Genomic DNA, 15,396 nt, shown 5'->3' on the forward strand with positions numbered 1-15,396 from the left:
CGGGGCATACGCACTAGGGGCCGTTTTTGTTTTGACAAATTGACCCTTCAAATAGATAGGGTACTTCAATATTTTTTGTACGTTGTGTGGGGCGGAAGTCTGCAAAAAACATTTATCATCCGTGCGTCTCTGTAAAGAGCCCGTGCAAGATACTTTGAAACACTACTGATTGATTGATTGATTTGTAAAAGAAAAAAAAAACGGAGATGTTAGTTGAAATACACACTATCCAAAATAGGATTCTGGATAGAAACGGCAAAACGTATAACTAAGATGCAGTTCAAGTTTGTGAGAAGTGTTGCCACTAGTTCGGGATGTTTGTCTCCCCCCCTCCCAACTACTGGGTTTTCTCCCTTTTTTATTTATTTCAACTAACTGCGGCTAAGTGGTCTGGAGTATAGCTAGTCTGACTTTGTCGTGACTTTAAATCCCTTTTTTTTTTATGACATCACATTACAAGATGCAGTACAAGTACTCTAAAGTTAAAGTATTTGGAATAGAGTATCAAATACTCACAAAAATGTTTAAAATATATATGCTGTTTTTTTTATTCGTTCCAGATATTTTATTAAAAAAGCTATGAGAGAAACTGAGACCGCTGTTTTTGCGAAAGGCTTGTGCGGTCACAGGCGTATACTTTCTCGAAGAGAGTATGTAACCCCTGGCTGCATAGTTACCCAAAACTCATTAATAATCTCTGTAATTAGGAGATGTACATCTGTCCAATATCCATCGCCGAATTGCGCAACACAAATGAGCCGAAACCGAAACCCCGAAACCGCGCGCATTAGATGTGCGGTGTGTGAAACAAAAATTTAATTAGATATAACAGGAGTAACAATTAACTATCTAATATGATACCAAGTAAAATATTCATATCCATAACGCAATTGTAGATAGAAGAGATAAACAGAGACAAAAAAGACCGAAATGTCGCAACAACGACGCTCCTAGTGACGAGTGACAGTACTAGGTAGCACTTGTTCCAGCTTACATGCAGTGACATATGTGGCTTCTGTTTGCAGTGTAGAAGTCCTCATTTTCAGCGATCAGTGGAATTCAGGATAGCCGCAATAAGAATGTAAAATAAGTTGTTACGTAACACGTCTGTAGAACGTAGCAACTATAACGACAGCTGCTCACGGTTGTGTGATACGTGGAATATAGGGAGGGGAGGAATATTCCGTTTGTTCCAAGAAAAAGAGGAGAGGTCGGTTAAACGCAAGGTCGGCTTGCTGATACACGGCTTTGGCGGTGTCAACATTTAAAAGCGAACCGCTAGTTCCCCACAGGAGTCGATAAGATCTCAATATTTATATATATATTTACATTCGTGCCTCGCATCAAATCGAGCCCGCCCAAACCATGTGTACGTAGTACGACGATTCCACGAATTTGACATATAGGTTCGATTCCTCATCTAATGTCTGTTCATTCGTCCTTCTTCTCATACTTGTTGACTTCGTCCTCGCTTATTAGTAATATCTCGTAAGTTCGGGGAAACGCCGTTGCTCAGGAGCCAAAATTGCGGGTACGCTTGAGGTCATACCTTCGGGGATCCCTTCTTAGAAGGGTTAGCGTCGGGCGGTAACGCTGTTGGGCAACCTTGCCCCACTGCCGCCAGCTCCTCCACATAATGGCAATGACGTCTTTCTGGAATAAGTGTGTGGCGTGGTGTCGGCAAGGGTCAACAGCTAATGACCTTGACCAAGTGCAGGGGAAACCGAAAGGGTTGACTCGATCGACACTGACATCGAATCCTCTATTTTACGTCCGCACCGCTCGAGAGCCCTATGAGTAATATTGGGTCAATTGGTTGTCCTCGGTCGTATCGGCAGTTTTATTCAAGATCAAGAGCTAATGAGAAGGCTGCAAGATAACTACGGGATAACTGGACGTGTGTGTGTGTTGGGGGAGGGCGAGGAGGCCCTTGCTTGATATCCAGGGTGTCATTTTGCAGGGACAGCGAACGACTAATATGCGTTGACATTGTGGCAACGTTTCAAACCAGAGAAGTAGAGATAAAATGATAGTAAATAGTGCTTAAGATTCTGTGCAGCAAAAGCCCGCAAGATGTGCCCTTGGTTATTGTTTTGAAAGACATAAGAAAAAAATAAAGTTCTTACTGGCTCGAAAAGGCGGTAGACAGCTCAAAGACGTGCACAGAAAGGAACATGGCGCTGGTGTGTACAAAAGGGCTGTCATTTGGTACATGCATATGACCGGACCACAGTTGCCACATGCCGGTTATGGCAACTGGTGTCCGGTCTTGAGCACCATGCTGTATACGCTGATGCGGTAAATTGAGAGAGACTATACTATGTGATGATAAAAATTGAGGGGGTTCAGGACATCCGGACCCATCACACATCCGCGCCTGTTTGTTTGTTTGTTTTGTACGGGATTATCGAGAGGTTAGATGAGATTCAGCGGCGTTACCGCTTGAGACAAGTTGACTCTTCCAGACGCTGTCGCTGCGGTGCTCTACACTCTTAGAAAAAAGGATGGAGTAGTTACACGTTTTAGGAGGTAGTAGTTGTCGCATATGTTGTGCCTAAAAGGTTGCGAAGTTCTACCTGCTACGTCACTCTCTGCCACGAATGATAGGGTTACCGCTTCTGATTCGGTGAGCGAGGGCGGCGTACGCCTTTCTGTAGCAATTTGGGGATAATTGCTTCTACCTCACTTTTACACCATTTATCAGACGCTATGTTGACTAAGGTGGTAACTATGGAAGTTACCACCTTTTCACACCCTTTTTTCTTAAGAGTGTAGAAGATCTAGACCACACATTCTTCTTCATTGCCCACACTACCAACCTTCCCGAACCGCACTCACCGGGTATCTTAATCAACTGGACTCTCGTCCACCCCCCCCAACCCCCTCTCTCAAAATTGCTTGGTCCCTGGCCACATCCAGCTCACCAACGCTCTGCCCTCAAAGCTCGTTTGACCCTTTTTGGAGACCATAGGACTTCTATCCCTATTGTGAAGGGGCTCATTATTTCATTCCTCACATCACCACCAGCAATGGTGAATAGAGCATCGCCCCTGGCGATGAAACTCCCCAGACATCATCTTGCAATAAAGTTGTTGTTAGCCGAAACCGCGCTGACTTGCTAGCAGTGACGTCGTATGGTTGGCCTCATCCAGCTTTACTTTGCGCGGTAGGAGGGAGCACCTCCTCTTCTTTTTCCCTTTTTTTTTTTTTACATTCGTGCCGAAAAACTTCTCTGTCACAAATTAGAAAATCTCGTGGCGTCTCTGTCGTCGATAATGAAGCAGGTGACGTGAACGGCTCTCGCGACCGAGCGACGCTCACGGGGGCTCAGGGGTTTTGCAATGTACAGGTGGGGGGTCGGTTTTCAAACAAACTTCAAAACAGCAATGCCAGACCACTTACTCAATATGCCTTTCAGTCTGTTACGCGCACAACGACAATTTCTCACGAACACACTCTTCTCTGGAAGTGTCATTTTCATTTTCGTCTACCATTAGCGATAGGGGTGGTTGTAATATGCGCTTTGCATGTTAAACAGCTCATTTCTCGGAGGCAGAAAACAGACGGAGATGACATTCTTGGTGGTATTAGCGCACCGTTTCCCAATCTCGCTGCCTGTGCGTGAGCGGGCACAATAATCGATCCAGTTGCCCCTTGGCAACTGGATTGACTTGGCACTTGGCATTGACCTCTCGATGATTCTTCTTGAGTACATTGAGTACATCTTCGTAATCAGGGCCGTGTCACGTGAGGGTAAAGTACAAAAACAGTAAATAACGACAAACGTGGAAGATAAGCTGATATTGGTCATCGAAGTGGAAATATTTGCAGATTGCGTGACAATTCCACTACGTGACCTTCTGACAATACCCACTCAAACGTATACCTCCACATTGCTGACGATGACCCAATATGGGCCGAACCAGCTGTCCCGTGCTGCCATGGCTTCGTTTGAGTCGTAATATCATACACTACGTGCAGCCATAGAACTCCCATAATAACTAGAAACCAAGCCAGCGAAAGGGGGCATCTCAACATCCGAGCCGCCATGACCAATACGGTAGGCCTAGCGTGTTACGAACGGCGTCTCCTACGAGTTCAGTGCGCCGCTCTTTGATGCCGCACCACAAGGTTTTAAACCGTACTATACTCATTCCCTACGGAGAGCCAAGCGCACAGGTGATGGCAGACAAAACAAACACGCTTCGCCCACGGCATGGCATACGGGGCCCAGCGGAAGTGGAAACGACTTGCATTGTATTGGATACCATTGCGCCGAACGCACCTGGTCTTCACACGTGGAAAGGCTGTGGCCGAATCCGGCCGAATCCGACCGAATCCAGCCGAATCCAGAATATCGATCATGGCGCCTTCCGGACTTGGACATTGGGAGAGGGTCTTAGCCTCCGTACAAATCATTTGCTCTCCCCCCATCACTCTCTCTCTCTCAGCTTTTTTCTGGCCTCTCTCCTTATGATTTCTGTGCGTGCAGCCACAGAGCTTCGGCTTATTCTTTTTTTTTTCACCTATTGTTATTCATGTTTTGGGATCGAGTGTGGATAAGAAAAATATTTCGTGGGCGTTCTGAACCTCGAGTGTCTACTCACAAAACCGTGCAAACAAAAATAAGACAGGCGACGAAGGAATACCCAGTTTCGAAACTTTCAAGTCCGCACACGGCAGCCAAACAGAGTTGCTTAACCGCAGAGAGCTTCCTTCAAGGCTAGAAACGATTTCTTTCCGTTTCTTTCCGTACTTTGGCGGATGATGTTCCAAAAAAATCCCCTACAACACGACAACAAAAGCAAAAGACGGAAAACGAAACTGACTGGCTGCCAGTGATTGGTCGGTGGCAATGGTTGTTGCCAGATGAAATACAGTTGCCCGTCGTGCGACTTGTGAGCACGTTACGTCTGTGGTGGTGAAAGGGCTCGCCGTTGTCGGCCTCACAAAGGTGGGCAACGTCACGACTGACGCCCTGGGGGAATGTGCGTCCTGGGCCGACTTCTAAGGGAACTGCGTCGACATATGTCTGAAAGCGTCTGAGGAAAACCTGTTACGCCTGTGCTGCCCAATAGCACGGCCTTGGCGCCTATGAATGCGGCATTCTTGGATCGCAGTAGGGGAATGAATTATTATTCTTCCCGTAGGACGCTGGTTTCACCGTTCTGTACTAATCCCGTATGCCTTGCGCGACGGCAGGTTGGCTTCTTCGAGTTGGTGTAACCTGTCCGGATTTGAAAAATGGCAACCACTCAATTGGAAGTTCACTGCGTAACGACATTTACGGGGCCACTTATTTCTTGTAATATGACTGACTCACAACATTACATGCATTGCGTAGTAAGAGACATGTTGCAACACCACTTGCCCGCTTTTCTCCTTCGAGTGCACGCAGAAATTACAAATTTGGACATGACTTACTGAGCGATTTAAGTAAGACAGACGTTTTTTTTTTTTTTTGTCTCTTTTTGGTTTTTTTAATTAGAGGAGCGCTAGTAAAGATGAATTGTACAGGAAATGTGCGTGTAGAGTTACTGTAGGGTTACACCTTATTGGCATTTTCCACGTCACGTTCTGGAGATGAGCGCACCATTTTCTCTCTTCTCTGCGTGAGCAGCTTCCGAGTGCGCTACCCAAAACGTTTTCCACAGAACTGATCGACGTAACAACGTGCGAAAGCTAATTTAGTACAGTAATTTTCGGTGTATAACACGCGCGTTATACACGAAAAAAAGTACGGAAAAATTGGCCGTGCGAGTTATCTATGAGTGCGTGCTATACATCCGTACATTTCAGCATAAGACCGCCAGTGAACTTGTATACTACGCAAGGTGATGACAGGTTAGAATACCGTTGAAATCAACGGGTGCGTGTTATACACCGAAAGTTACGGTATACAGTTTTTTTAAATATCCAAAACTGATTTTTTTAAATGCCTATGAGAGCAGTATATAAGATGCAGTTTTTGCCGTTGAGTTATACGGCTGGCGGGACATCATTCGAAGAGAGTATGTAAGCAACCGAAATCTCGCGCCTTAGGAGCCCAGGCTGACAGCGCGCTCACGTCACAGGACACGTGCTTTGGAGCGATGGATATGATTGGAGTATAGGTGGTGGCCTGATCAGCACACACAGTTTCCTTAGAAGTCGGCCCAGGACGCACATTCCCCCATGGCGTTAGTCGTGACGTTGCCCACCTCTGTGAGGCCGACAACGGCGCGTCCTTTCACCGCCACCACCACCATCAACGCTTTGCGACCCAGATAAGCCTCCGACGGCGAAGGTCACGTGCTCCTGAAGCGCGCGGTTTCGGTTTCGGCTCATTCGGTGCAAGAACTTCGGCAAAAATTTGCAAAATTCGGCGATTGGTATCTCAATGTACGCGCTCGCTTCGGGATATGTACAAAATAGAAGGAGTTTCAACTAGGATTGTTTCCCCATTTTGCTACCTCAGTTTTGCACGAAGACCGGTAATTAAGGAGTTAATTATTGAACTTTAAGTAATTAGTCATTTAGTAGTTGCATATGCTCTCTTGGAGATCCATGCACGGCATCCATGCTACAGTCATAGCCCCCTTAAAAAAAGACCTGTTGCGGATTTAAAAATAAAAAAAATATCACCCAGAGAAGCTTGGTTTAGAAATGTACTCTGACCTCACCCGACCTGAAACCGATCACCGAAGCCTGCAAGCAGTTTTTCGTGAAGTTATGTTCCTGTGAACTTCGCGGTATAGATTATAGGCTAACAGTAAGTCCCAAGTCGGGTATTTTGATGGCAACCTATTGGTGAGTTTGCAAAGGCCCGGCTACTAAACCGTTTCCAAATGCATGACGGATCATGTTCCTACAAATCCCTACAGTACCGAGTTGACTGGAATCACTCTACGAAAGTGATACCATAAAGACAGATGTCATATCAAAGGTCTGCGACATGACGTCGGCCACTTCAAAGGAATAGGGCGATTTCCTTATCGTGATACAGGTGGTTGGGTTCGAACCCCACTGCCGTCTATGCATTCTGAGGTTCCAGGGGACTTTCGAGCTGTTGGTACAGTTCCCCGTGAAGCGGGCCCAGGGCGAATACCAACCACGCTCTCCCCCACTCCCTCCTCATGTATACTTTCTCTCGACGGAATTGATACACCTGTCGGAATTTAAATTTAAAAAGCGGGGAAAACGTGACCACGGGATTTATAAAAAAATCTGCGTTTGCATGCAGGAGGACCCAACGAAAGCTTGGGCAGGATGGAGGCGGTGACGGAAGGACTAGCGGAGACGGTGACGCACGCAGCCACCTTAGCTGTGGAGGCCGTGACGGAAGAAATGACGGCTCATCACCACGGTCACCTCAATGCCAGTGGAGGATTGCCACCGGAAGAAGGTTACATGGAGATTGAAGAACATGACCTCCCTCGCGCAGCGGCACCAATCCTTTTCCTCTTCGTCAGCTTCGTTCTTGGGTGTAAGTCTCTGCATACACTGTTTTTGTACATTTGGCACTGCAGTGCAGATATATCAGTATACCGGGCGGAAAAACGAAAACCCCTTAGCCGAGCCGAAACGCGCGCCCTTGTACAGACTTTCCAGATGGCACGTAAAATACCCAGCTTCATCAGGTATAGTTACTGTCTCGTGATGTCCTGACTGAGTTACTAACTGAGCCGAAAATGTGCATTGTCTAATCTGGGCTTCGTGCTTCGTTTGGCAAACAAAAAACTATGGTTCCAGAACTATGGCAGTGGGAAAAACTGCTGGGAAACCGCTATGGCAGTGGGAAAAAAGAGGTGCCACTGTTCAGCAGGCACCTCTACCCGAGAAACGTCATCATGACGTTGGTACACACACTGAAACCGAAACAAATGAGAATGAGAGGGCCGGGTTTCACGAATGGCCACTTGTTCGCTGCCTCCTACTGAAAGAAAAGTAGGGCCGAAGGTCGCGTCCCTGAACCATCGTAATCCCCTCAAGACTGTGGCTTTTGGGCGCGACCTCGTTCACCCCTAGCTTCGATCGTAGTTCAACTCTACCAAATTGGTGGCGCTGTCGAACACTATGACGTCATTTGTTTACAAGGAGGGAGAGGTCTATTGAGATCTGAGACGGTCTGTCAAGCAGGGCTCGTCAGACTATGGTAGAGCCCTCTGACACGTAAGGAACTGGGAGTACATCTCCTGTAGGACACAGAGACTTGCATGTGCTCGCTATTTATCTCGTATCATAGAGGCATGCTCTTATTCAGAATAAATTTGTGGTTAGACGGTCGACCCGCTTCCCCCAAATGGAACTGCCCTACATGAACATTTGTCCCGTTTCCTTGAACCATATTGTTGTCCTGCTATATTTAGAGTTACGTTTTACCTTTTGCTTTTACAGCGTTGGTGAGGTTCCTCCTCAAGCGTCATAGTATACAGTTGCCATACACAGTGGTGGTGTTCATCTTCGGTGTGTTGATGGGTGTCTTGTCTGGCCACTATGAGCAACTCAAAGAATATACGTACCTGGCTCGCATTGATCCCAAGCTGCTCTTGCACATGTTTTTACCCATCCTCATCTTCGAGTCAGCGTTCGCCATGGATGCGCACACGTTCATCAGATGCTTCACACAATGTATCCTCATGGCAGTGCCTGGCCTCAGTAAGTAGCATTTGTGCGCTACAAAGTAGTTTCGGGGTCTAATACGTTAATGCGAAAATGTTAATTCGTTAATGCGACTGTATTAGCAGACTCAATCCGAGCATAATGTGGTCGATTACCAATATTTCTCGCAAATTTATTCTCATTCTGTTCAGGAGTAGTCTATAAGTTGTTTATAGTTGGAATCTTCGGACTGGAAATTCTGGGAAATTACGCTGAGATCACTGTGCATGCAGTGACGGATGCAACGAGGAGATATTTTAGGATCAGTTCTATAGTAGTCCAAATGTTCGTCGACGGTGGCTGAAGCTAACCGTCAATTTTTGTAATGTATATTGCTGCAAATTTTGTGTGAAAATACTCATGTCTTCTTTTTTATCCATAGTATTATGTTCTGCGTTAACGGCGTTCTTATCGGTGAACTTATACGTGAGCTATGAGTGGACGTGGCACAACGCGTTCCTCTTCGGGTCCATCCTCAGCGCCACGGATCCCGTAGCAGTTGTAGCCCTTCTTCGAGATGTAGGTTAGTATCTCAGCTCAAATGGCGTCTTCTCGGTCCCCTCTCAAAGATAAACGTCGTATCATTTTTGAAGTGTCCTTAGTTGAATATAATGCAAGCAGAAACTTCCTTCATTTCTTTCAGGAACATCGAAGATCTTGACCACCATAATCGACGGTGAAGCGTTGTTGAACGACGGTTCAGCCATCGTTATTTATGAGGTCCTTATGGAACTGGCTGTACCGGGCATGAGCATGACACGTGAGAAGCTTATCATTTCGCGTTTTGTCTTTATCGCTTGTGTGAGCACCAAAGTACCCTGTTGCGTCATTCAATATATCACATGTCAAAGATAACCCTGCGTTTCTTAGCTCTGTAGTGGTAGCTTGAGGCCTACCCAAGCAGCACAATGTAAGTCGAGTGCAATAGGGGTGGACGGGTAGGTGAAAGGCCTTGAACAGATTCGTGAAACTAAAGGACATTGATAAGACACATACCGTCCACCCCTATTGCACTTGACTGCTTGGGTACATACAAGGACCAACACAACACCCTAGAGCTCACACTACCTAGCCTTATCTCAATTCTTATCGCATGTCCTCGTAGCCAGTTCAGAAAGGTTGCTTGCTGGACAGACATATAACGGCAATCTCCTTTTCGTGCACGCAACGACTAATGTACATGTATCAATGACCATCGATACGCGCATGAGGAAATTATTATTTATTATATCCGACACACATTAAAATGCCACTACGAGCTAAACCTTGGGCCTTCAGAGTGTCATGCGTGTCATGTCGAAAAATGCCGTGCATTTATCCCATTGCAGTCTACTTGTCTCACACTGCGTTCTCCTGCAGCCGTGTATTCACACGAGTGAAATTCCCCAGAATACTCGAAAGCAGAAAATGCGAAAAAAAAAAAAAAAAACGCCATAGCTTCCTGCTGCCACGTAACCGCGAGTGCTCAACGTCATGTCTTTTAGTGCTCTTCTAACAACGGAGACTATCAACGCGCCTTGATACCAGAGTTGGCTACCGGAAACGAGAAACGGTAATTACCGAAATTCAACAGGAAACAAAAATGGAAACGGAAACAAAATTGTTTTAATTTCCAGAAGTGGTAACGTTAACGGAAACCAAATTCGCAGGACGTTTCCCTCAGTGTTTTCGCGTTAATATGAAAATTACATATATCCGCACTATTCTTCCAGTCATCATTCATGCATTCGTTTATTTTCGGGACTTTCTTTCGTGTTGAGCCCACTGCGCAGCAAGATGGGCGTGAAACTTTTGGCTGACGTGTAATTTTTGCGCACGAGCGGAGACTTTTGAAATTTAAAGGCATGTATTTCCTCAACCTAGAGAGGCATCTACTTGCGGTGTATAAGATTCGTGACGAACTTTGCATTAAAGTCTTTAGTGTTTGTGTTTGGTGTGGCTGTCCTTTTGCAGCCATTATGTAACTAGAATCTCTGACATGAAAAAGCCAAAACCAGACAGTACGAGTTCCGGATGAGAAACAGAAACCAGCACCTAAATTCACTCGTAAACGGAAACGAAATTCTTAAGGGGAAACGGAAACAAAAACCGCTACCGAAAATCGTCTAGAAACAGAAACGGAAGCGAAAAGCAGAGTTTTTCAGTCATCGGAACCGGAACCGGAACCGGAACTGGTGTCGTCTGCCATGTGCTGCGCTGTCTGCTATGTGCGCCGCTTCCGATGTTCCAGTGCCGGGCGAATGCTCAACATAAAACGTTGCGGAATTTCCGCCCCGCGAGTAGTTTTTGCTTTTTCTTCCGCTAGAATATTCCGTCGGGATGTCGCTCGTGTGAATACGCGGTAAATACCATGAAATTAATTTCTAGTTTTCAGAATGATGACGTCATAAATTGCGCAATCTGCCACGCGTAAGGCAACCTTGCTCCTCGAAGATCGATTCCGTCTCCTCACCACAGCTGCTGGCAGTCTTGCAACGTGAGGTGGAGAGCGGAGACGCTTGACGTCATCTACTATCGGAGAATCTGAAACCATCAAGTTTTGGAGGTTCTTTCGAAAAATTCCGGAAGCGCGTAACGTAACGGCGGCGAAATTAATATCTTGCACACACGAATCTTCGAGCGATTGATTAATACAAATATTTTTGCGATTAAAAATATAAAATGAAGTAAAGACCACATTTTAATCCGCGGTGTGGCGCTCTGAGCACAGTTTACACGATGATGACGGCACCAATAATTTACACCTTCCACTTACAATTTTTATGTTTGTTCTGTAATGCTGTATATTAACGTGTAAATCGGTGCTACTGTATTACAGCGGCTGAAATTGGCTGGATGTTCGTCCGCATCGCCATTGGAGGTCCTCTGCTTGGCATAGTCTTTGGCAAAGTGGCTGTATGGTCCCTGGCCCGAGTGTTCAACGATGCTGTCATCGAGATCACAATAACTCTCAGTTCGGCATACCTTACATACTACGTAGCCGAAGCCGTGCTTGGCGTATCTGGTGTATTGGCCGTCGTCGCACTGGGCGTCATTATCAGTGCCAACAAGGTCAGCATCAGTCCTGAAGTGGAGGAATTTGTGCACAGGTCTGTATACCGGTAATTTCTCGCGTAAATAAACACCTCTGTGGAAACAGCTTTCTGAAGCGAACATCGGAAGACTACGGTCAAGCAAAAATGGAATGGAACTACGTGGCAGCTACCTCTAAAAGTTTACTCAACATGGCTTCCATTTTGATTGTTTTGCCATAGGGATTTGGAGGTTTCTGGTTGTAACTCTTGATTGCGATGTTGAATCGGTTTGAAATTTACCACGATGGTACGTACCAATTAGAGTTCCACGCGAACAAAGAATTTTCCACTTGGATTGAGTAATTGATGTGTACGGTGCCCCAGCATGGATAAGCTTTTATAGGTAGCTATCCCGTAAAACAATATTTCCCAACTAATCCACTTCTTTATGGATGTTTATTGTTACGTACATCAACTTTATCCGTAATCAATACCAATCTACCAATATAATGAAGTACGCGTTAAATATCCAGACATGTATTTCGTTGCAGTTTCTGGGAGATGTTGTCCTACTTGGCCAACACCCTGATATTTATTATAGTCGGAGTGGTCATTACCGAACGTTCGGTATCTTACATCGAAAAGAACGACCTTTTCCTCATCCTCATCACCTACATCGGGATCACAGTTTTTAGGTAGGGACTCTCGCCATTTGAAACCTCGATAAACGTTGCTTAATTTCAACATTATGTACAGATTGGTGATGATTGGCGTATTGAGTCCAATCCTCACCCGACTTGGCTACGGTCTCAAATGGCAAGACGCAATTATCATGACATGGGGCGGACTCAGAGGAGCAGTAGGTCTCGCGTTGGCTCTCTCGGTCGCTGAGAATCGGTACATCAACCACGACACCGTGGGTAACAAGGTACGTTGACAACCAGGACCCATGCGGTCGTCGTGTCACTGTGGACCCAAATCTTCTACAGATATTGATCCAAGTTTCCGGTATTGTCATCCTCACCTTGCTGGTCAACGCCACAACCACCAACTTCCTTCTGGGTATACTGGGTAAGTATACGTCTTCGCTCTGTAAGGTTCGCAGCCACGGCATCGCCACACTTCAGCCCAGTTCAGTAAGCCCAGTTCAGCCCAGCAGGCAGTTCAGTAGAAACTTCCGCTAACCGACCGCCATTCCACCTGCACCACGTGACCTAGACGTCACGTGCCTGGTCCAGTCCTTACACTCCTTTCGGTTGAACACCGTCAATCTAATCGAATCTCGCACTCGCGGTTAACGTAGACGTTTGATGTCATAGTCTTCATGTCATAGACTTCGCGTCAAAGTGCGCGAGGTGAATATGGCTTCATGAACTTTCTGATCACAGCACGCACATTGCTTGATATTTATCGGTACTTTTCCGCAATACCGAAAACTTTTGGACACTCCTAAAGTGTTTGTAGTACTTGGTTTTATTATTTTGTTAAAGCACTGTCTAGTGACATTTTCTCTTAAACGCAACACAAGTTGTGCCAAGCGGCTTTCTGGCTGAACTCCCGCCCCATGAACCAGGCAGTGTGGCTCATAAGCATGATATGGATGACCTAGGATGGTCCTTGGAGGGATTCGACGCTTCTGATTTAGGCATCACGTGTTCTGTAAAGATCTATCGACTACACTTACGATGTTGGTGATGGCGACTATGCAAAAGAACGTGCACGGCCACACTGTCCGCTCCCTCAATGTAACCACACTGCGCAGGAATGAACGCCATCTCCCCGTGGAAGCGGTCCAACATGGCCAACGCAGTCCGTCACCTTCGGGAGGTTCAGGAGAGGGCATTGCACGTGAACCGTGATGATGTCTTCCTGGCTGATGCTGACTGGAAGTACGTCGCCCGGTACACAACTATCCGAGATCCATTCAACCCGAAATGCAAGGGCGACGATGATGACTACCTCGTAAGCCTTTTTTTTTTTTCGCTTCGTCCAAAGTGGCCGACAGTCATTGTCATATGTTGGTAATTGGAGTCGATTAACACGTAAGGTGTGTCAGCGTGGTCGTGCCATGGGTTATGAAAGCTGTGCGGAGGAGCACCGGCGAAAGAGGGCAGAGGCTGCGCGGTGCCGCCAAGCTGAGTCGGAGGAAGCCCGAAAGGCTCGTTTGGCTGCGGATGCTGTCTTGCGTTAGTGTTGTGTAGGGTAGTGTGGAGGGTTGTGTAACGTTTGTGAAGGGTCCTTGAAGGGATGTGTAGCGTTGTGAAGGGGAGTTTCAAGGGGGTTTTCAAGTGTTAATGCTAACGCATTTCCGTCGGATCTAGCAATGGATCGACAATGTTTTTTTTTTTAATCTCTACTGACTGTTGCGCTGATTTGTCTCCTAAAGAACGCAATAACGTCTACCTATTGGTGTAGCCCACGGCAATTCAACGTTATCGAGTAAACTCTTCGTATTAATTCGAAGCAGGCAGTGGATGAAGGTTGTTTGCAATATCGTGAAATCAAGGAAACCCGTCGCGTTGTAGACGGCTTTTCGGAATATCTCGTTTTGCAACAAGGTATAGGCTCAGACGAGACGGTACATGGAAGCTGCGGAATCAAAAGGGTTGCACAAACATCAATGCTCAAACAATGCTTGCTCAAACAAGTGATTGCCTTATCGTTGTAGTATCGAACACTAATAACTTTTGCTCGATGTGGCTAACATGTTGTAATAAGACCTCGTTAATTCGACCTCTTCTAGGACGAAATCCTGGCACGAAATCATACGAAATTTGAACAATGCCAAATGCGAAGTCTTGCAAAGGTTGTACCGCCTAATTACCATAATCCTCAGACGATAACGCGCGCCCACACAAAAAAAATCTCTTTTGAAAAATAAAGGTATCGCGTACAATGCGCACTGACGGATAACACGAATGATAATGTTCAGAAAACAAGGAAGCATCACGTAGAGATGAATTGTTACATGTAATAATTCGTGATAATTCGGCGGCGTAGCTTGCTATCGGGACGAAACATACCACGTGCAAAGTGCACTGCATCATAGCGCGTAGTAGGGGACCGGAGAGGCCCAATTACGCCGCACAACACACGCGTTATACGCCGTAATAATTCCACTTTAGTACGAAATTATAATTAGAGGTATAAGAATGCGGTTGTATCTGTGATTTCCCGCGGTCACCTTCGCAATTTTGTGATTTGCGGGGAGAAATTCGATGTCCCTGCGGGTTGCGGGTAAAATGCGGGTGTACCCGCAACTGGTCCGCGGATAGAGCGGGTAAAAGCGCATTACCCAAATCGCCTGAAATATCGTTTTGCTACCCTGACTTATTCGTTATTTTGGCATTTTCCCGGGTCTCATCGGGAAAACGGTGTTCCTTCACGAATTTTTTGCGGACGATATCTACCGAACGAACTTTTGTTCTGAAAACGGCTACAATATCAGGTCACTGAAAGGAACAGATGTTCTCATTGGGGCAGCTTCGTAGCTTTTATAATTAAAAAGTTAGTTAACGATTTTTAGGTAATTGGTCATTTGACGGTTGAGCAACATATGGCCAAGAACGTCCGCCGGCCCAGAGATGATACAAGTGAAAACAGCATGGCTATAGCCCTTGTAGTTCTTTTTTATTAAAAATATGTCTCCATTAAAAAAAAACACCCTGTATATTCCTATGTATGTAGTATTCCTAGTATATATATATACATGTATTCCTATAGTGTTCCTAGTATAGCGTTG

General features: G+C 45.9%; 1 protein-coding gene across 5 annotated transcripts in view; it reads left to right on the forward strand.

Annotated features, from left to right (window-relative positions):
• The window catches only part of LOC135397021 (sperm-specific sodium:proton exchanger-like), a 58,288-nt gene that overhangs the window by 34,924 nt on the left and 7,968 nt on the right, over window positions 1–15,396 (forward strand). For all 5 annotated transcript variants that reach the window (XM_064628322.1, XM_064628318.1, XM_064628321.1 and 2 more), the window contains 9 exons: window positions 7,223–7,465; window positions 8,377–8,637; window positions 9,023–9,163; window positions 9,284–9,400; window positions 11,459–11,729; window positions 12,206–12,349; window positions 12,411–12,582; window positions 12,644–12,725; window positions 13,417–13,616. In XM_064628322.1, the coding sequence (XP_064484392.1) occupies window positions 7,249–7,465; window positions 8,377–8,637; window positions 9,023–9,163; window positions 9,284–9,400; window positions 11,459–11,729; window positions 12,206–12,349; window positions 12,411–12,582; window positions 12,644–12,725; window positions 13,417–13,616 (1,605 nt within the window). In that variant the 5' untranslated portion in view covers window positions 7,223–7,248. The remainder of the gene's footprint in view (window positions 1–7,222; window positions 7,466–8,376; window positions 8,638–9,022; window positions 9,164–9,283; window positions 9,401–11,458; window positions 11,730–12,205; window positions 12,350–12,410; window positions 12,583–12,643; window positions 12,726–13,416; window positions 13,617–15,396) is intronic.

Source organism: Ornithodoros turicata, chromosome 6 (assembly GCF_037126465.1).
Source record: "Ornithodoros turicata isolate Travis chromosome 6, ASM3712646v1, whole genome shotgun sequence".
Lineage (NCBI taxonomy): Eukaryota > Metazoa > Arthropoda > Arachnida > Ixodida > Argasidae > Ornithodoros > Ornithodoros turicata.